This window comes from Phyllostomus hastatus, unplaced genomic scaffold (genome assembly GCF_019186645.2).
Source record: "Phyllostomus hastatus isolate PE091 unplaced genomic scaffold, TTU_PhHast_1.1 phas_contig_17, whole genome shotgun sequence".
NCBI classification, from domain to species: Eukaryota; Metazoa; Chordata; class Mammalia; order Chiroptera; family Phyllostomidae; genus Phyllostomus; species Phyllostomus hastatus.
The window spans coordinates 16171221-16192353 of NW_025333664.1; the positions used below are offsets into that span (position 1 = coordinate 16171221).

At 50.4% G+C, this 21133-nt stretch overlaps 1 protein-coding gene across 1 annotated transcript; it reads right to left on the reverse strand.

Moving 5' to 3' along the window:
* Positions 1-1901: 1901 nt before the first annotated feature.
* On the reverse strand, positions 1902-20683 carry LOC123815303 (lipopolysaccharide-binding protein-like). The gene is made up of 15 exons (XM_045833577.1): positions 20512-20683; positions 18918-19032; positions 17529-17657; positions 15938-16093; positions 15287-15350; positions 15010-15073; positions 12924-13015; positions 12220-12396; positions 10847-10906; positions 8773-8940; positions 7474-7541; positions 6901-6943; positions 4786-4849; positions 3879-3955; positions 1902-2298 (listed from the first exon to the last, which is right to left on the reverse strand). The coding sequence occupies exons 1-15, from the start codon at positions 20633-20635 to the stop codon at positions 2254-2256; spliced, it is 1446 nt and encodes a 481-aa protein (XP_045689533.1). The 5' UTR covers positions 20636-20683; the 3' UTR covers positions 1902-2253.
* Between the last annotated feature and the right edge of the window lie 450 nt (positions 20684-21133).

Sequence of the window (21133 nt, forward strand, 5' to 3'; positions counted from 1 at the left end):
TGGTTGGCCAGAGAGGCTGGAGAACGGGAGACCCCCTGTGAAGTTAGATGCAGCACAGTCCCCAGACCACCCTCACTTCTGACACCAGTTGCAAGTTTAAGGGTCTCCACGACCATTCGTAAGTTCTAGAATTCACTAGAAAGACTCACAGGTCTCACGGAAAGCAGTTATACCCATGGTAATAGTCTGTTAAAGGGAAAGGATGCCAGTTAAAACCAGCCAAGGGAAGAGGCGCATTGGGCACCTGCATTTCTTTGCCTGAGAGGTCTTTAGTCCGCCCGCTCTGCCCAGACCAGGAGAACCAGAGGACGATGTCCCTGGGAGCTCCCCTCAAACAGTGACTGGTGGGGGGTGTACAAATGTCCCAGCTCCCTTGGCCCTTGAGTGGGCGCTCTGAAGACTGCTCCGCGCTGGCTCCCGGTCTCCCAACAGGATTAAGCTCCTGTCACCCGTGGTGGCAAGTGGTTTGGTCACGCACCCTTCACAGGCTGCCTCTCCTTCCCCTTCCCCACCTCATTGCCTCTCCCCTGGTACTTCCCGCGATCTTCTCCCTCCGTGTCTCAGGGTCAGCTTCTGGGGGCCCCTAAGTGAACAGGTGGTTGTTACCATTTACCAGGACCTGATTATGCTCCAGGCATCCCCAGAAGATTGACAGGAAGCCATTGCGTCCCTAGTCTCCCCGAAAGGAGGGGTCCCCGGCCACATTTGACATGTGAGGACACCAAGGCTGAGCGACACCTTGCCAGCGGCCCAAAGCAGGGGCACTGGAGTCCAGACGGGCTCCTTCCACCGCATCTGAGGTGATGCTCTTAAGAGCAGGGACTGGAACTGAGTCTGAGCTGCCTCCACTTACCCCGTGCTGAGCAGCCCAGAGCCTGCAAGTGGGAGGTGCTTGGTAAGCCTGTCTGGCCAATAAATAGTGAATCCCCACTATGGCCAAATAAATCCTTGTATATGAGTTACCTAACATCACCATTATAATAGCCCTAGGGAGTACCTACTATTACGTCATCCTTATGTCATTGGTGAGGACCCCACGGGGAAAAGCCACCTGCCCAAGGCCACATGGCTGGTGCTGGAAGAAGCCTGAGTCCTTCTGCAATCCACAATAGGGATGGAAGATGGGGTGGGGGGGAAATGAGCTGAAGGAAAGAGGCAGGGGGAGGGGAAGCCAAGGCTCGCCCTGCTGGCAGCTGGTGCCAGCGCATCGTCCCATTTTGGAACGCGTCTCTGTCACACACAGGGTAAATGGGTCTATTTCCAGTGAGTTATCTGCTAGCCGGCAGCTCCATCCAGCTGCTCATTAGCACAATAAAAAAATTATCAAACGAGCCTTCTGATTCCCAGTCCCGGGGGAACGAACCACGGAACTTGGAAACAACTCGTTAGTAAGTCTGATCAAAGTCTGGTTGTGCAATAATTAGAAACTACGGCCTCTTCCTCCAGGCTGGGGGCTCATAAACAGCAGGTGCCTGAAGTTTTTATTTGGGTCGGACCAGAAACCTTGGCAGATTCATTTCCTCCTAATTTGCACCCACTTCGATGGGGAAAGCAGTACGAGGCTGGGTTTTTGCTCCGGGAGCCCCACTGGCTCCGTGTCTGCAGCAGGCCAGAAGTGAGGGGGTGGGAGGCATATACTTAAATGAGCCCATGAGCTGCCCAGAAAGCAAGATGGACAAGGCCCTTAGACAGCAGGCATCAGTGCCAGGTCCAGGGCTGAGCGGGGAGTGGAATCCCTTTTTCTCTCATTGAGGTCCCCATAGCAGCAGCGGATGGGAAGGGGAGTGTGGTCATGGTCGAACGCTGGAGGCCACAGTTGCGACTGACCATCCAAAGATCCCAGGGGCCAAAGAGGGTGGGCCCTAGGGAGGTTCAGCTAGCATACTAGGTGGTTCCTTCACTGAATCATTCAATAAATATTTATTGAGGACCTACTACGTGCCAGCACTGTGCAAGGCATGGGATCAGAAGGTGAATAAAAAGACAGCGCCTGCCCTTAGAGATCATACAGGTCTGTGAGGAGGATGGTCCATCCCGGCGGAGAGAGTCAAGTTCAGAGTCAGAGAGGGCATGGGTGCAGCTCCCGAAGAGGAGGAGTGTGGGGGCAGAGGCCAGGCAGACCTCGGCCCCAGAGCGCAGAACAGAAGAGTCTTCATCCTCCCAGAATCTCTTGCAGGAGTGTCCTGCGAATCTGGAGCGGCTGCAACCTGCTGACCCAGCTGTGGCCTCCGAGCCCCATCCTCCTCCTTGCCTTCAAGCTCTCAGGTACTGGATATTGGTGCCCAGGAACAGGAAGTCCTAGGGGAGACAAGACAGAACAGGATGGTGAAAGCATCCTCAGCTCCAAAAAGCCGCATCTCCAATTTAAAAGGAGGCCGGTGGCTGGGAAAACACGGGCCCTGCCAGAAACCAGGTTGGGGCATAAATCTGTGTGTGCTTCTGTCCCCAAGGTCTCCATAAAGCACAGCTTTTGCCCGCTACCTTCTCTAAGGTAGCGATTTATTTGCCATTTCCCAAGCTGCTGCTTCCTGGCAGGCCTCATAAATGTCCTTTGTGTCACCTAAATGTTCTCTCCTGGGCAAATAACACAAAATTGTGAGCTGCTGGGGTTTACGCTCCTACCTCCTCGTAGGTTTCCATCACCCAAACGGGTGGAAATTCTGAACTCAAGGCAAAGAAAGTCCTATTCTTTCCCCTAGCGATACATCCGCTGCCTTTGGGCGTCAAATAAGTGGACAGTGTTGACCTCAAAATTCTAATGAATATGATAGCATATAACAAATCTTTCCATGATTTCCCACGTGCCAGACGGACCTAGAAGCTTTCATACTTGGTCTCTCATCTTCATAAGAGCCCAGTGAGCTTGCACCCCATTTTACAGAGGAGAAAACTGAGGCCAGCTGCATGAATTGCCACTCAGCCTTTGCTTTGAACAATGATCTGACTCTGTAAACACTCAGCAGTAGTTGGGTGTTGAGATCTCTGTGCCTGAAGGACCTTTGGACATTTGATTTCCAATACACCAGTTGGTTGGTAGGCGCTTCAGTGTCCTGGCCACACCGCTGCCCTCCACTCTCTTCCGTAGCTGTTATTTGCTGCATGTTGATGATGTGTGGGCACCAGGCAGCCCCTCCTTTAGAGCTCCCAGGCCCACCGCCCCTGTCATCCCCCCTTACAGAGGCCGGTCTAGAAAGATAACGAACTGTGGGGCACAGACGAACCATAAAACACTCGATCAGAATAGTGGAGAGAATAGTGGAGAATTGGACACCTTCCCTGGCGTTAAAATAGTTAAGTAAATTATGGTCCATCTGATGGGTGGGACAGGACTGAACATTGGGTGTGGGGTGGGGGACAAGACTGCAACAAAAGGAAGAAAAAGAAAGAAAACGTGTGTGAGCACCAGCGATGCAACTATTTGAAACACAAATAATTTTTTAGATGCTTAGAGAAATAAGAAGTACTGAAAGGAGTCCACCAAAATTCAAACTGTGGGTGTGGGGGCAGCACAGCAAGCATATATTTATAATAAAGCTCTTCCACTTTTAGAACTTGGCCTGTTAGCATATCTAGGATTGCAGTATTTTAAAATGAGCTGGTCTTGAGGTTAACCCAGGTCATTCATTTGGGGCTGGCAGGTAGGAGGCTGTATAGCACAGACCTTGTCAACCACCCCTCGCTCCAATAGAAATGCCACTTCTGAAGGCCAGGTGGATGGCTTGGTGGGGTCTAGCCATGCTGACAACTTCCCGCTGCAGTCCAGGCTCCCCCAGCTGCAGGGCTGGGCGGCACCTCGCTCACTGAGCTTTGGTCTCCGAACGTGGAAAGCTGAATCATCCCCCTCCCCCAATTCTCTGAGCCCCCCTGAGCCCACTCACCTTGTGGATCTGGAGAACAGGGTCATAGAGCTGAATATGCTTTAGCAGAGGAAGGCGGAAGCCTTTCGCCAATTTCTCTGGAGGGTGAGGCACGACATTGAGAGAGATTTTTTAAATAAATAACAATGGTAGACAAAGTTTTTTTTAAAAAAACTTTTGCTCAAAAGCTATACACAGTATATTCTCATTTAATTATCACCAAAGACTGGGAGGTAGATATGATTATTCTCATTTTACAGATAAGGACACTGAGGCACGGAGTGCTCAAGCAACTTATCCTAGGTCACACAGCTAGAAAGGGGCAGAAGTGGGAGTTCAACCCAGGAAGGCTGGCACAGGAGCCTGAGCTTGCAGCCACGAGGCTGTGTGGAAGGGGTGGTGGGTATGGGGCAGAACACACTCGTGCCAGAAGCTGTGGGCAGCTGCTCTCTGCCCTCCACCCTCATCTCATCTTCTATTGCAGCAAAATGACGTAGAGATTCATGATGGACACAGGGTTTAGGTCTTTATGCTCCATGTTTTTGACTAGGGAGTTGGCAGTTGATGCAGAAATGTGAGTTCAGAGGTGGGCTGCCTTGTGCTCTCTGTACTAACTTGGTCCTTAGTTTTTCACTTTCCACTTCAGGGTATAGGGGACACTTCTCTGAGTTTCTCTTTCTCTTAGAAGGAGTTTCCTATGCTTCAAATTGCTGCCCCAGTCCCCAGCCCTCATTAAGCCCTGGAGGGAGAAGAAGTTCACTTCAACACTCCCGTTGTAAAGACAGGCCACTGACGCTCACGGAGAAGTGACTTGCCCAAGGTCTCACAGCCTGCAGGAGAGCCCTGTTTCCCAACTTCAAGTCCAACTCTCTTTCCCCCGCAAAACAGTGTCTACTCCTGACTTGGAAAGATCCAGAGTGATTCTTACCATTGACCTCCCGGTAGAGGGTGTTGATAAGGTAGTAGTTGAGCAGCGCTTCTAGCAGCTCCACCTGGTGGAGAACAGGAGAATGGCACATATCGTCACAACGTTCACCTGGTGGTCACAGTAGTCATCGTGTTCCCCACCTGGCAGATAGCACTGTGACCACGTGTGTCATCTTGCCCACCAATAAACCTCCACACTACCACCGTGAAGGCAGGTGGTTCTGTATGTGCTGACATGGCAAAAGGCTTGAGAAAAGCAAATTTCACATAGATACCTACACCATGTTACTGTGAGAAAAAACTGTTTCAAGATCTACACCTGTAGGTGCGCAAAGGGATAGAACTATGCTTGCAGACTACACACCCAACCACCTTTCCTCTAGGAAGGACATCGAGGTTTGGCTTGGCCTTATTTTAAGTACTCATTTGTTTAAATGAGAGTGTTTTCTGAATTACTTGTATAGTGAACAGAAATCAAGAGACAAAATTTTTAACACTACATGACAGGTATAGGGCTCAGAGCACTGTAGATCTGCTTCAGTCTTCACAGTAACCCCTTTTGGTTGGCATCCATGACCCCATTTCACAGATAAGAAAACTGAGGCCAACAGAATGAAGGTGGTTTATTAGAAACTGGGCAGCGGGGCCAGAATTTGAATCCAGATTTATCTTATTCTATAGGGCTTGCTTTTTATATCCATGTTCCAAAAACCTGATGTTTAACTTTCTGTGAATTTTTATATGTGTTTTACTTTATAGAACACTTTTACATGCCATACATAGGTAAGATATTGGTGTGTCATTGTGCACTTTATTCTCTAAAAAGAGTCTCCTTTGGGGCCCTGTGGGCAGTATCTCTCCCCACACTTCGTGTGTTCATTTCCTCTTCGTAAGTACTCAAGGGAAAGTCTGGGAGGAGGAGAACTGGCTGGGGGTGGTCAGAGGAGGTCAGTGTCGCTGGGACCGTAAAGAGGAAAACAACTACTGCGAGTTCAAGTCTTCCGTCTCCTCCTTGGCCTGAGAGGAGCAGCTGCCATCACCCCACCTTCCCCCTTTTCAGAAATTTCCCTGTGATTGCTTCGGCCCACACGGATCTTCCTATTCTCCTTCCTCCTTTAATAGGGGGCCATCTATTTCACCACGTCTTCCTCGTTGTGGGAATCGTGTCTTGTTTTGTGTGCCCGCCCAGCAATCAGTTCCTCTTGTTTTAATGAGTCCCTCTTCCTACCCTCCCCACCCTCCAAGGACCCTTCTTTCCAATTTCAGTGCGCGTTGTGGGGGATTGCAAATTCTGTCTCCAGGAAACCCTTCCTTGGCTGATTGGCCTTGTCGAATTTCTGGCCATCCTGATTGGCTAAAGAATGGGCACATGGCTAAGACTGATCCAATGAGAGCTAGCACAGGGACTATTTTTTTTTTGTAGGTTTAAATAAAATGAAACTACAGGGAATTTAGATGGTTTCCACCAATAAGTGGAGAGATTCTTCTTCTTTTAATCCTCACCCAAGGACGGTTTTTTTTTTTCATTGCTTTTAGAGAGAGATGAAGGGAGAGAGGAAGAGAGAAATAGCAATGTGAGAGAGAAGCACTGATTGATTGCTCCTCCTGTGTGCCGGACCAGGGATCACACTCCTGGACCCAGAACTGTATGCTGGGATCAGGAGCAAACCCAAAACCCAGGTATGTTCCCTGTGCAGGAATAGAACCTGTGACCCTTCCAGTTACTAGATGACACTCCAACCACTGAGCCACACCAGCCAGGGCTGTAGAGAGATTCTTGCTGCATTAATTTGAGTACCTAGGTCCAGCTATGCCTGAAATCTCTATCTTTAGTTTTCTTTGTTGTTTTTGTTTTTTAATGCTATGCTTCCATACTTTTCCCTTGTATGCTTAAGACATTTTTAGTCGTCTTTCTATTCCTTGAAGTTAAAAGAACTCGGTCCAACAGAAGATTTAATTGCATATTGTCTTACACTGGGATGTAACCTCTGCTGGGGCAGAGAGCAGCTCTCTTCCTCCTCTGCTTTCTACTCGAGGCGCTACAGCTTTGTTCAGTAAACACTCTGAATTAATTAGCATCCCAATCATTGCATAATTAAAAATGATAATAACTTACATTGAATACTCCAACTTTAGATTCTTTCAGTTCCACTTGTATCCTGTAATGAACCAGAGGCAGTTCAGAGATGTGGGTCTCCCACGGGCGACCTCAGCACTGGGGGAGATCCCAGAAAGGAGGAGGCGCTGGCTTGAGAAGTCATGGGGCCAAGAGCGGGGTAGGGGCGGGGGTGAAAAAGATGATTGAGTAACCCAAACCAGCGGTAGGACCTCATTGGGAGGACTCGAAGAAGGGAAGTGGGTAGGGCAGAGCCCAGTCTTTTCCTATCACTTCCGGAAGTCAGAGTAGCTGATGTCTCAAAGTCACAGATTAAGACAAGCAGTATTAGTAAATTCTGTAGAGGTCTGGAAGTAATGGGGGCTAGCTGGAAAGGAAGTTCATAGAAGCAGGGCCGGTGGGGTAAAGGAATTTGGCCAACTGAGCTAGAATGTAAGTTTCCCTCTCAAATGGGGGGCCCCTAACTTTGACAGGAGGATCTCCTCACACCCCCACCTCCAGCGAGGATCAGGTGCAGGGCCAGACAGAGCAAGCCCAGTTGAGCGCCCCCTAGTGGGTGGGAGACTGACTTACTTTTCTGGCTTCAGGAACCCAGTGATCTTGCTGGCGTTGAAGGTCAACATGGCAGATACATTAGCAGCCTGGAAATTCCAGGAGAGGGAAACAGGTCTGAATGCACAGGAAAGATAACTACGAGAACCAGCTGTCTTCTCTAAACAAACAGCTCGGTGAATTAAAACAGGAACTCCTCCTCCACTGGACTATGGACTCCCAGAAGGCTTATTGTAGGTGCTCAATACATGTTTGAACTTGAACATTTTTACTTGAAATTGTTGACTATGATAGCAATGAAACTTCAAACAGACTACTGAGAGAAATCTCTGGAAAAGGGACCATTTCTAGCTATCTCAGGGCTAAGATTCAGCCTTAGTAATAATAATAATAATAATAATAATAATATTGTTTTAATTTAAAATCTATTGGTAACAACAATTACATAACAATAATAGCAATATCAAATTGCAGGTATAGCACGTAGGTGTAATTACTCTTCTAGATATTTGTCTCTTTGAGTTTCAAACCTAAATAAAAGAGCACAGCTCTCCATCCAGCAGGAGCCCCCAAAGGCTCAGAATCCCTTCTTTATTAGGCAGGGTCCACTGGAAGAGGAGAAACTCTCAATGTTTAACTCAGAGAGACTTTAATGCAGGGAATTGGTTATACAAGTGATGGAAATCCTGAGAAGCCAAAGGAAAAAGCGTTTCAGAGGCAAGCGAGAGATTAGCAGAGGCAGAAAGCTGCTTCCGCCCCAAGATGAAAAGAACAGAGGGACTTGGGGTTATAGGAGCCACCATGGAGGAGACACAGGCACTCCCCCAAGTCTCTGTCTAGGACAAGGAGAGGAAAACCATGCTGTGGCTTCTTCCTTCCTCCCTCCTGCGCCTCATTCTCCTGACAGTGCCTTCCATTGGCTGACCTCCCTGGAAGTCAGGGTGCAAGGGATCCAGGGAAATGTAGTCTTTGGGGGTCAGATGTAGATACAGACACAGAGCAGAGCAAACAGGTCAAACACCCCTAAACCCTCCTCCTCACAGTAGCCCAGACTCACTTAGTGGGAGACACATACATTAAACAAACCTGAAAACAGCTACATAAGTACGGATATATTTATAATAAATGTAACGAAGAAAATAATGGGGTGCTAGAAAAGAAACATGACAAGGGGCCCGAGGTACACTGAGGTGAGGGCAATCAAGAAAGGCTGTTTGTGAAAGCGATGTTCGAGTTGAAGCCCGAGGGAAATGGGTAAGTGGGGGGTGGGGAGAAAAGCACACGGGAAGAAGGAACCGCGCTCGCAAATGCCAACCTTACCACGCCAAGCTGAAAGACTGGCTCCTTGACAGAGCCGGGCAGGAGCACAAAGGCCTCGATCTCTATCTGGGGGGCCAAGGACAGATTCCCAGGGCTGAAGTTCAGCACAGGGGCTGAGGCCACTCTTCCCTGGAGCTCCAAGTTCATGTCGGGGTAGCGTTTGGCTAACTGCGGGGCAGAATGAGGAGATTACGTCAAGAGAATGAAACACGTAGGTTTGCCAGGAGAGCTGGGGGGAGTCCGAGAAATCTGAGAATGCTTTTTGGTTGATTTTACTGCCATAAAATGTGCTGTGCCTTTTGCTCTGAGTGGTATAACGGGACACCTTTCCATGTTAGACACATAGAGTCTGTACCCTCTTTTTCATGGCTGCGTTGTATTCCATTGTGCATGGCTCCTGCTGCTGATGGAAGCCTACTGGGCATCAGGTTGTCTCTAAGGTTTTGCCATGATAATGACCCCTCCGGGTGCACCCTCGGCTATTATTTGGGGGGATACATTCCTAGAAGTGGAATAACTGAGTCAAAGGGCAGGGATATTTTCTAAAGCTTTCTGACCGGAATTGCCAAACTCCCAGCCCAATTTTTTCATTCCCCACTCTTTCCCAGGCATAGGTGAGAGCTATTGTTCGTGCGCACCCTCCTCGCAGGAGGGTGACTATATATACAGAGATCAGATGCTAATAGTTTTGAAATATGACACAACCAGATACTTCCATTTCAAAAGTGCTCATAACGTTCTGTTTAACTAGGGGTAGGTGCAGGTTTAATTTGGGGCAGGACTGATCCTTTTTGGGGGGGGGTAGTTGATAAAAGAACAACAGTCCCCTGAGCCTTTTGGTTATACAAATAAAAAATCTACACCCTATTGTAAAAGAGAGATGTTTAGAAAGTTGAGGACGGACACTCTTTAGTAAGAAGGTGGACTGAGTTGCTTCCCTGTCGGGTTAAATATGACGCAAGCAGGAAAGGGGGAGGGAGAGTTTGCTTCTCTTTCTGGGGCAACAGGGATGCTGGAGCCAGGGTGCGACCAAGGGCCCTCCAAAGCTGCCGGGACAACACGCGCAGTCGGGCCATTGGGCCCTTACGACGAGAAAGAGCCCACAGGGAGTGCCTTATGGAAGGACACAGCCCTGGCACTGCAGGACTTGAAGTGTAAAAAATTTCCCACCAGTGTAATTCCTCTGAGCCATCATTCAGCCTGTCTGAGCTGTGTTTTCGGGGGGACTCAGAAGGTGGGGGAGAGGCGAGGACAGGTGGCTTTCGGTGGGATTAAATGAGATGCTGCCCAGAAAGAGCTTAGCCCGGCAGCGACAGAGCCACGAGGTTATTCTCGGCAACACAGGGTGTGGCCGAAGACTGGAAGTGACCCTCATGCGCTTCCGCGGGAGTCTGGACCAATGCGCTCTGGTCAGTCCACACACCAGCAGACAGACGCCCGTGGAAACAGGAGTGAAGGAGATCTCTGTCTACCTATATGGAGCGATCCCCCGGTACAGTTAGGGGAGAAAACGCACTAAATGGCATGTACAATGGGCCTTCAGTTCTTAAGAAAAGAGGAAAGACACACAAATTTATTTGTATGTACACGGTGTTCTCGGAAGGATGCATACACTCGTGATACTGGTAGACTCAGGGTGGGAACTGGGTGGTTGGGGGACAGGAGTAGACAGGAGACTCTCCATTCTGTAGCCTTTTATGTCATTCAAATACTGAGCTATGATAATTTATTCTCCAGTCAAAAAACAATTGTTTAAAGCATCAAGAATGGCGTCTAGTCCCTAGCACACCCTCTTTAGTCAATGTTATTAACTAGGGTACATGTGCATTTCCTGGGGTTCTCAGATAGCACCGGTAAATGACTGGGGTGCCTGTGGCCCCAGGAGACCCAGGCTCAGGCCTGCGCTATCTGGGCTTTGAGGGGAGGAGAGGCCCAAAGCCCACAGCACTCTGGCCTTCCCTGGGGGGCTGGTGGCTGCTCACTGACCCCTGCACAAGCTGAGAGGAGTGCGGGGGTTTTAGAGAGGAACCCTGGAAGGCTAGCCTGCACCCACCGAGTGCTGATGGACCCTTACCCGGGGGACGAAGGGGCGGAAGGACTTGGTGGTCAGTCGGAGGTTAGAGGTCGGTGGAACCTGCAGGAAAGAGACACAGAAGCTTTAGGTTGCTCCTTCTGGAGCTGAAGGTCTGAAGAGAGAGGTGGGGGTATTTAGGACTGGAACTTCTTGAATGCTCAGGGTTACCATGTGACAAGATGCCCGTCCTGCATCGAACGGAAGTACATGAGTCCGCAAGTACTCTCTGCTCTCCATGGGGCCCAGGTGACATGTGGGACAGACTCCAAGGATTCATGAAGGTGAGATTTGCAGACACACAGACCTAGGTTCGGCTCCTGGCTTTGTCACTGTGTGGTCTCAGGCCACTCCCTTCACCTCTGAGCTCCAACTTCCTCACTATAAAATGGGTCAGTCATAGTCCCCACCTATCAGGTCACTGGGAGGGCTCAGTGAGTGGGTGCGCACAGTGCGTCTGGCACAAGACCTCGCACACAGTGAGCGCTCGGTGAAATGTAGCTGTAGGATCCAGCCACAGAAGAAAGGACTGCACCGCAGGTGGGGCCGGTGAATCGGATGTGATGAAGGAAGGAAAGGTCCGTGCATGTGTGAGAATCCTTTCGAAGGGGAGAGTCACTCCAGCCCTCCACCAGACTGTCCCCAGTTTATTTCCAGGGGAAACTAGATCCTCCAAATCAGACCGCCCTGTGTATCCCCCACCATCCTGACATTGCTCGCGAGCTACAAGAGCTACGAGAAATAATCTTCTGAAGCCCAGAAATGTTAAAGACACTGGAGATATTAAAAATGTGATCCACTATAAAATTTAGTATCCCTTTTACAAAGTCACATTTGAGAGAGTTGTTTTAGAGGTAAGTGTTAGGAAGACTTTGTCTCTCCTTTCCACCATAAATCACTAAATTGTGTACCCTTTTCACTTTGGCTCCAAGGAAGCTCCCAGATAGATTTGTGATTAGAAAAATCAATTTGTGGGCCCAGTGTCTTCATAATTGTGCTTTACTTTCAACTTGGTCTTTATTTACTGTTTATTCTATGTAACTTTATGCTTTTCATTCATTAAAATCTTTTTTAAAAAATCATTTAGAAACCATCAGAATGAGAGAAAATATGAATTAGAATAACAGATTTAGACTAGGGGGAAAATAAAACACAAAGTTTTCCACAATTGTTATAAAAGAAAAAGAACTTTGACTTTTGAGCTTCCTGGCAGCCAAAGTGAAGAGGGAAATTGTGCTAACATGTTTTCCCTGGTCTTGATCTTTTTTGTAATCATAGTTTATGATTTCACTGATGTAAAGGGTGTAGAAAGGACAGAAGGAAGGGAAACCAGGTTACATCGTTACTTGTAAGCATTATTCCACCACCATCCTCACCACATCATCGGTGATGGAGAAGTTCAGGTACCCTGCCTCGTAATATACTTGGCTGGCTGTGTTGAAGACATAATCAGAGATGGCAAAGTAGACCATTCGACTGTGTTCCTCGGGGAGGCTCATGACAGGAGCAAGGAAGGCGACTGGGGAGCGATGATCACGGTTAAAAATTTCGGCCTGGAGAGAGAAAACAAGGTCCATTGAAGTTTTTGAAGTTTATCCCAGGGCTGGACATCCGAGCTGGGTAATCACCTAACACAGACTGATAAGGGGGCCCTGGCTAGAGACACCGCCTGAAACTCCACCAGTAAAGACATTTTCCTTTAGGCCAAAGTGTTGCAGTACCAGAATTGTCCAGAATCCCTTAATAAAAAACTCACCAGCTTTGGTACATTTACCCACAAGACCTGCTGGCCAGACCCTCTGACTGACCTCTTCTGCATGGTGGGCAAGGTGAAGGAGAGGAAGAAGGGGGAGGGGAAGTAACAGGGCCTGAGAGCTTTCAGACACTTGTGAGAGGATCCTGGCTCTGGGAACACTCTCCACCACTCCCTATTGCCCTGCCTTCAACACAGCTGAAACCACAGGGAGATGTGGACAGACCTGAAACCGGGGGACAGGAGGCTGCAAGAAAGAGCTGGTCCTGAGGGACGAATGCCATGCTGAGGCAGGGCCCACCCCAGCCCCTGCTTCAGGACCCTCACCTTCAACATCACGTCCAGCATTTGGGCTGTTGCCTGAGGGGGCTCCATTAGGCTGTAATCAATGCCAGCGAAACTGTCAATCTCTGTTGTGACTGTGAACAGGGGAGAGGCAGCATTAGGAGGCAGACAGGGAGAAGGGGTGAGGGCCCTTACTGACCTACATTCCCATGACTTTCTTCAGAGCCCCCTGCCCCTCTGCCTCAAGACCCTCCGCCTGGCCCAGCCCCAGGGCAAAGAGCTCTTTCACCAAGAAAGAGACCAGCTGGGTTCTCTTGTCCCACTGGTGGATTAGCCATGGGGGCAGTGGGGAAGCTCAGCTGGGAGCTTGAGTGGATTCCAGGGAGACACACACACATCCCGAGGGTGGGAGGAGCCCAGGTCTGGCAGCCGTTCACACCTGGAGCTTCCTGTCAAGGCAGCCACACAGTGGGGAGAGTTCCCTAACCAAGGGCATGGCTGTCCAGGCTTACAACGGAGGCCTTGATCTTAGGGGACCTGGCCTCCTAGCAACACAGACCAAATAACCAGGAAGGTCAGACACATCCCCCCACAGCCCTGGAGGAACAGGAGATCCGTGTCTCAGGGCCAGGTTGTCTGTGCCCACCTGGGCTTCCACTGGAGGGGGTGTGGGGGCTTGGGGGCCAGGCTATCACAGGACACCTCAGACAATTTGTCAGGGACTGTCCCTGCACATTTTACGTGTGCACCCTAGATCTAGAGCTGCCGTGTTTGAGGGCTGTTCTGCGGGTACACTTAACGTGCAGGCAGAGGCTGGGCCAGGTGCCTTCTCCCCCAGACTGGCAGTAGCACAGGGGGGCAACAAGCCTACATGTCCAGAATCTGGGGAATTATTAAATAAATGAAGGTACATCCATAGGAGGGAATACTACACAGCTATTAAAATGAGACTGTTACAACTCCTTTGGAAACTAGCAGGGTTTGATAATGCTGATACTATGCATACCCTGTAAGCCTGCAGTCTCACTCCTGGGTATACCCCAGACACACGCGTTAAATGAACTAGAATATCCATAGCAGCACTTCCCATAATTTTCGGTCTGAAACTGAAAACAGCCACAGGACTGTCAGCAGTAGACGGGATAAATGCATGCAGGGACGTCGACACGGAGCATCCCTACACGGCAAGGAGGATGAACAAACTCGCCGTGCAACAACATGGATCAGATTCATTTTAAAGGTGAACAAGGAAAACCTTTGTTTTTGATAGAAGGCTCTGAATACTGCAAGATTCCATCCGTGTACAAAATGCAAAATTAACCTTTGCTGGCAGAAGCTGGGGTAGCGGTCACCCTTGAGTGGCAGGCAGTGACAGAGGGAGGCACCAGGGGGTTCCAAAAGGCCAGTCACACTCTGTATGTTGCTCTGGGAGCTGGTGTATATGTGCTCAGTTTGTGAAGATTCTTCAGGTTGTTCACTTAATGCTGTGAGCACTTTTCTGTATTAACTTACATAAAATACGTTTTCAAAAATGTCAGTTTAGATGTGTTGATACAGAAAGACTTCCAACATTTACAAGTTACAAAAGGACAATGTCTATGCTGAATAGATTTATATATATATATATATATACACACACATAATTATGCATATACACATATTCATTAAAAAAGGAATACATATGTAAATGTGTGTTCATATACTCATGTAAGCAGGGTTTGCAGAAGTAAGGCCTGCTTGAGTGTGGTTGGTAGGGCGATACTATGGATGTAATAATTTATAGTTTTAATTCTAACATTTCACCTAAAATGTCATATGGTGTGCCTGAGTGTGATATTGTTGTTACAGAATTACATGCTTATGATTTTGTAATAAACGATTTTATAATAAAAAGGGGGCGTTATGTGTGCTGGACCCTGTATTTGTATACGCAAAGGAAATATCTGAGAGGACACACCCAACAGAGAGGTTACCTCTTGGGAAAAAATTTGGGGAGAAAAAGGGCCTTTTAATTTGTACTTTTCATACTTCCATCCCATTTAAGGTTTTATAAGGTACATATATGCTCTTATAAGAATTAATAGGAACAAACTGTCCCGGGGAGGGGGGGCAGGGCGGGATTCCCTACCTGGAAGAGTTTGGAGATAAGGCTGTAGGTCAGAGGTCACCGATTCCTGGACAGCTTCGCAAATCTGAAAGAGACAGAAGAGAAAGCCCGAGTGAGCTCTCTGGCTTCGGCCTGGCACTGTGCTGCTTGCTTTAGTCACGTGATTTCACTCTGTTTTGCCCCCGCCCCCCCCACACTCACACACCAGCTCTGTGACCTTTGGCAGATGCTTTGTCCTTTCTGGGCTGGGGCCCAATTTTGACTTGAGCCCAGCCCCCGCACGGCTCGATGTTCTTACCTTGCTCTCCAGTGTCCTTTGGAGTTTGGACTCGATCTCGTCATGGAAGAGATTCACCAGCCACCTGGGGAGCGGGGCACAGGGGAGGGTCAGCTGCGTGTCCCCGAACGCAGCGGCAGTGGGGCAGCAGGCAAAGCCAGGCCCGAGGGAGCCCTCCCTGCCCGACCCCGAGACCCTGCTGTGTTTCCCAGTCCCCAGCTCCCGCACGCTCACTGATTCCGGGCACCTGGCACCCCAGCCCCCTGCTGCGCCCCAAGCAAACTCCACAGATCTGGGGAAGGGGCTCAGAAATCCGCGTGTTCCTCATCAAGGACATGTGACTCAGAGAGACTTGCCCAAAGGCTTGTATTGTATCTTTTTCACAAACTCTCCTTCGGCCCAAAGCCCCTCTGTTCCCCCAGTAGCCGCGTTTCATTGGCCTGATGGTAGTTCCTGAAGTTCTTTTGACGGAAATGGGCACCCGTACTCCTGGTTTGAATCTGTGCCGGTTCATCTCAGCAGTGTCCCCAGGAACGACCTCCGCGTGCCCGTGATGTGCTCACGCATTGTGCTGGGGCCTTTATGCTTTTCAGAGGCCAGGTCTCTGGCTGGCCGGCCTGGGGCTGCAACCAGGGCTTGAGCTGGCCACTGTCCCAGTGGTGGCTTACTTACCCCAAAGCTCCTGACATGTCCACCTCCACGTCATGGATGTGGCTGCTACAGGTGGAGGCAGTGACCGTGGGCCTGCCCGAGGGCTCACTGCCCAGGACGAGGTTGACCGAGATAGTGACGCCCTTGACCCACAGGTCAAAGGAGCCCTGCAGTCTCCTGGACAAGAAGAGAGAAGGAAGAATGGGTTCCTAGACTAGAGTCGGCCGCAATTTGGGGGGAAACATAAAATAGGAAGCCCAATGCTTACCCCCAAATAAGTGGAGCTGGAGCAACAATTTAATTACAAAAAAAATATTTCAAATGTTTATTATAAAGCAAATAGGAAGATGGGGCTGCCTATCTGCACTGGGGTAACTCAGAGGTGTGTCCTCCATCCACACTGTCTCTGGGGGTTCTCAGGAGTGTCTTCCCTCCCTGCCTCACTTCCCCAGGCCCCTGTGGGTGCTTCCTTAGGCCACTTCCCAGGTGAAGTATTTGCACTTAAACTCTTGCCTTGGGGTCTGCTGCTGGGGTAAGTGAACCAAGAACACATGATGTCATTATCTCATTTAGCTCTCCCACAACCCCATCAGGGAGGATGGTAAGAGACTGGTCCAAGACCCAGGACCTAGAACCTGGGTGGTCTCTTGGCTTGGGCTCCCTCCATCCACCACGTGGCCTTTGTGATGAGCTAGGGACTCCTTGGACCCAAGAAGAATGGGGCCAAGGCCAAGGGCCCAAGAGCCAGGTGTTGGGAACCGCCCTGACTGATATCAGAAACTGAGACCCCCGCCTAGGCAAGGCTAAGGGAACGCCCTTGGAACCGTGAGCCAGCAAGGAGACAAAAGCTTATCTTCCTGGCAGGAATGCTGTTTCTGCTGCTTTGTTCATAACTGAACCCCCAAAAAGCTTGGTCGGTTAGCCAAAGACGGGTAAGATTCCCCACGGGGGAACAACCCAAGCCAGGCACGATCACTTTTGGGAGGCCCCCCAAAAGAAGGACTTGGGGGGCTGCAGCAAAAGTGGGTGATGGACCCTCACTCCTCGGCTTTGACAAAGTCTGAGTTCTCAGCGTCCGGAAGAAAATCTCCTTATCTCTCGGTGGCCTTAGTTCCCTTGCTCCACCTAAGCCTCAAACAATGACGGGGAAGTACAGCTCGGTACTGGGAAGTGCGGATTTCCCGGGGTGATCAGGCCTAAGAAAGAACATGTAAATTACTGTGAAACCTTCTTTGTTCAAGAATGCTCTCAGTTGAATGAGGAGGGTCTTAGGAGGAAGCTAGTTTGTTCCTCAGCCTTACAGCTCTTTGACCCCCCAACTCAATAGACCGGCAGAGTTCTTTGTTTTATATATTCCTTACTTCCCCTAATGAGTATTGTACGTTACCTGAGTTATTATGTAGCATGAGCCCAATAAAAGCAGGTATGGACTGTAAATCGGCGCGCTCCTCACTAGAAGGGGTGGCCATTTCGTCCCTACTTCTCCACAGAAACTAGTTTGTCTCTGTGCATGTGTGTTTTTTCTCGCGTATTGTCGAGCCATCCACAGTGTGCCGTGGTCACTGCTAGCCGGTGACCCACGCGCAACAGCCAGGGAGTCGAGTCAACTTACAGGAATGACTTGCGCGCCTTCCACTTGCCGTGGACCTGGATGGAGGAGTTGGAGATGGACAGACTCAGGCCCTGGCCCGGGAGGGGTGTCAAAGCAGAGGCCAGCAGCTCACAGCTGCGGATGTCCAGGCTGAGGAGAGAGACACGGAGGGTGGCGTCAGCCCCGGCTTGGGTCCAGCCTCAGCAGGGGTCTTGCTCCCACCTTTGTATTTTCCCCACAGGGAGGACTGGACCAGCAGGGCTGCTTCAGGTGGGTGTCTGGGCACCCCCACTTACTGAGCCCCTGCTGTGCACCCAGCACTGACCACATAGCCACGCTCAGCACGCTCCATCCATTGCGTCGCTGAGGCCTCAGAGGGGTCAGCACTATTCTTCTTCCCTTTTCACAAGGGAGGAAATAGAAACTCATAGAAGATGGAAGGGGTGCATTTGCCCAAAGTCACAGCCTTAGGATCAGAGCCCACGGGTCTGATGATCCTGGGTGGGATCTGGAGTAGGGCCCATAGACACACCCCTCTGTGTTTGGAGCTCCTTCCCCCAACCATCCCCTCCCTTGACACAGGCAGGTGGGGGGAATCAGATTCACAGAAGGCCAAGGGCAGTTCAAATAAAGATGCAAAAAGGGCGGAGGGCAGCAAACCAAGATGACACGTCATCAGGGGCTGTCATTGGGAAAAGAATGATCAAGTGCCATTTTATTTGCCTAGTACATAGTAGGTGCTCAATGAGTGTTTGCTGATGGACTGAATAAAAGAGGGAAGGAAGGAAGCAATCAATGGTAGTGAGCAGGAAGGGGGTCGATGAGCTGTGGGCTCCATTGCCCTTCTTTCACTGCCTGCCCTGTGATGAGCTAGGGACTCCTTGGATCCAAGAAGAATGGGGCCAAGGCCAAGGGCCCAAGAGCCTCTTTTCTGCCCTACAAAAACTGCCTCATGCCTTTTTTTGCATCAGCTGCTTGTATGTAACCATCCTTCAAAGACTTAACTCAAATGCTGCCTCCTCTGGGAAGACTTCCTTGACTCGCCCAGATGTACAAACCCAGCTCTAATAGTTGAGCTACTGTATCTAAGGTTTGAGGTCTATCTTCCCTTCCAGACTGTCCAGGGGTCAGACCACACCTGGACTACCATTTCTCAAAGGAGGTGCAGGGGCATCCGCATCATACAGATAGGGAAACTGAGGCTCAGGTCACAGAGTTAGTGTGCCTGCATTACTATTTGTTGCATGAGCGAATAGAGGATCCCAATTCCCTCCTAGAACTTCCCTCTGAACTCTGAGAAACTGTCCTACTGTCTGTTTCAGAGGGGTCCTGACCCAATCCTGGGCCTCTCCCTCCCTCTCCAGGCTCCCACCCCTGCCACCTTGGGGCCCCAGCGGAAGGGAGCCCCACCTGTGGATCTCATAGTTCCCACGTCCAACATGCTTGATTTTGAAGTCCCCGTCGAAGTCAGGCAGTGTGATTTCGTGCAGCTCTCTCTGCAGGGCCACCAGCCCCTCCTTGGCCACTGCGGACAGGAAGAGGCTAGGAGTCAGCCTAGTCTGCCTGCCCCCCTCCCCTCCAATCCCGTAGTGGCTTCCACCTGCCCTGGGGAGAGAGGCCCACTGCCTTATCAACAGTAATTGCAGGTATGGGTTAGTGAGCCCTTCTGCATACCAGGTGGCTCAAGAAACACTCAGGGCATCGCCGCACTGAATGTGGCACGTGCCCATTTTATGGATGAGGAAACAGAATGCCCGTGTCAGCAACTCCACAGGGGGGAGGGCTGCCGTGTGCTTGTGTGGGCGATTCTCTTTCCTGTCCTTCATGGCGTCTAGCCTGTGTGGAAGAAACTGTAAGGGTTTTAGGGATAGAGTTCTCGCTTTGGCCTCTTTCTGGCAAGGTGCACTTGAACAAGTCCTCAACCTTCACTTTCTCCATCCATCAAAACGCAATGATAATACTTTCCTCACTGGGGTGCATGAGGGTGAGAGGCAATCGTTCAGAGTGCAGAGGGGCTGGGAGGATCAAAGGCAGTCCTGGCCTGGCGCCCGGCGCACAGCAGGCACTCGGTCAAGGCCGGGAACAGCGAGGTGGGTTTGTATATTGAAAGTACGGAAAGGACCAAAAGTCCAACGCTGGAGGATCTGTTAAATAAACATGGTACATTCACATGCAGAAGGGAACGAAAGGGAAATTTTGTCTGATTTAGGGTTTCCATAGAAACAGGACCTTCTGCCTGTTCTGAAATATGAAGGCGCCAGGACTGTGCCCACAAGGAGGACACGGGCTCACCGATTACCAACGGTCTGCCTCTTCCCAACTTACATTCCTCCCTTCAGCAAATGCATGTACAGTCCCTGTGCCAGAATTCTACCCCCTTATCTCTGGCTAAGTCCTACTTATCTTGTCTACCTTACCTCACCTCCTCCAGGAAGACTTCCCTGATTTCCCTCTCCCTCTGCCCCTAGCCAGCCTGGGCTCCCAACAACTGTACTTGGCAGAATGTTATTACCCCACTTAATACATAAGGCCATTGAGGCTCCATGAATATGAGAAGCTTCCCTTGATCAATTACTGTGCAGAGCGGTGTATAAAGACCCCAGACTTCTTGACCCATGGATGGATTAATTCTGAGGCATTGTTTCAGCATCTTTCAAAAAATACTCTTACTTTTGTCCATCCTTTAAAACGGAGGCATAACATACACAAGGTACCGAACAGGCGCTAGCCTTAAGGTGCTGCCTTCCTTCCCTTCCCGTCTCACATTTCCTCTCCCCTAGGGTGTCATCTCCCAAACCAACCACTTGCACCCCAACCCTTGTGTCTTTGGCTGGCGGGGACCCAGCTAAAACAAGTAGGTGCCTGAGTGACAGGGTGGTTGGGTCTCGAGGCCCAGAGTTCCAGCCAGGTTCAAAGGAGCGTGCCTGTCTGTGCCCCTGCCGTGCCCAGAGCAACCGGGTGCCAAGCGGATCAGCCAGCCCAGCTGAGGGCCATCGCGCCTTACCATACTCCAGGCCCTTGGCTGTGATCCTGGCGACCAGGCCGGGACGGGCGCCCAGGGCCCCAGGGGCGGACGTGAGCAGCAGTCCCAGCAGCAGAGAGGCCAGGGCCCTGGCTGAGGCCCACATCCTGGGCTCCCAGTGGGTGAGCCAGGGCTGTTGCAAGTGCAGGCTGGGCCCTGCTTCCTTAAGTAGCTGCGCCTGCGAGCTGGGGCAACTCCCATGTGGGGACGAGTTCCTGGAATCAGGATGGGAAGGGGGGGCACAGAGACTGGAACCTGCTTGCGACACTGTGGGGGTCATGTGTCATACTAAAAAGCCTGCTGCTGCCGCTCCAGGGTCAGAGGGTGGACCGGCCAGGCCCCAGGTGGCAATATCCGTTCACTCTTCCCACAGAAAGACCCCAAGTTCATTGCTAGGAAGACCTGGTTTTACAGACTAGGAAACTGAGGCTCAGAGGGGACACGTCACATGCTGGAGATCACACACCCAGCAAACAGCAGAGCTGGGAGTCTGGCGCCATCCCAATTCTCTCATCTTGATACTCGACACTGTTTATTTAAAAAAGAACCACCCCATCCCCACCCCGCCATGGGGAAACAGGCTTTCTCCAATCTTGCTGGTGGT

Coding starts and splice junctions, on each gene's coding strand:
- LOC123815303 (XM_045833577.1), bottom strand. CDS start 20,635: ATGTGGGCCTCAGCCAGGGCCCTGGCCTCTCTGCTGCTGGGACTGCTG. Junction 17,658..18,917: donor GGGAACTATGAGATCCACAG/GTGGGGCTCCCT, acceptor CTCTCTCCTCAG/CCTGGACATCCGCAGCTGTG. Junction 2,299..3,878: donor CTGTTCTCCAGATCCACAAG/GTGAGTGGGCTC, acceptor TGTCTCCCCTAG/GACTTCCTGTTCCTGGGCAC.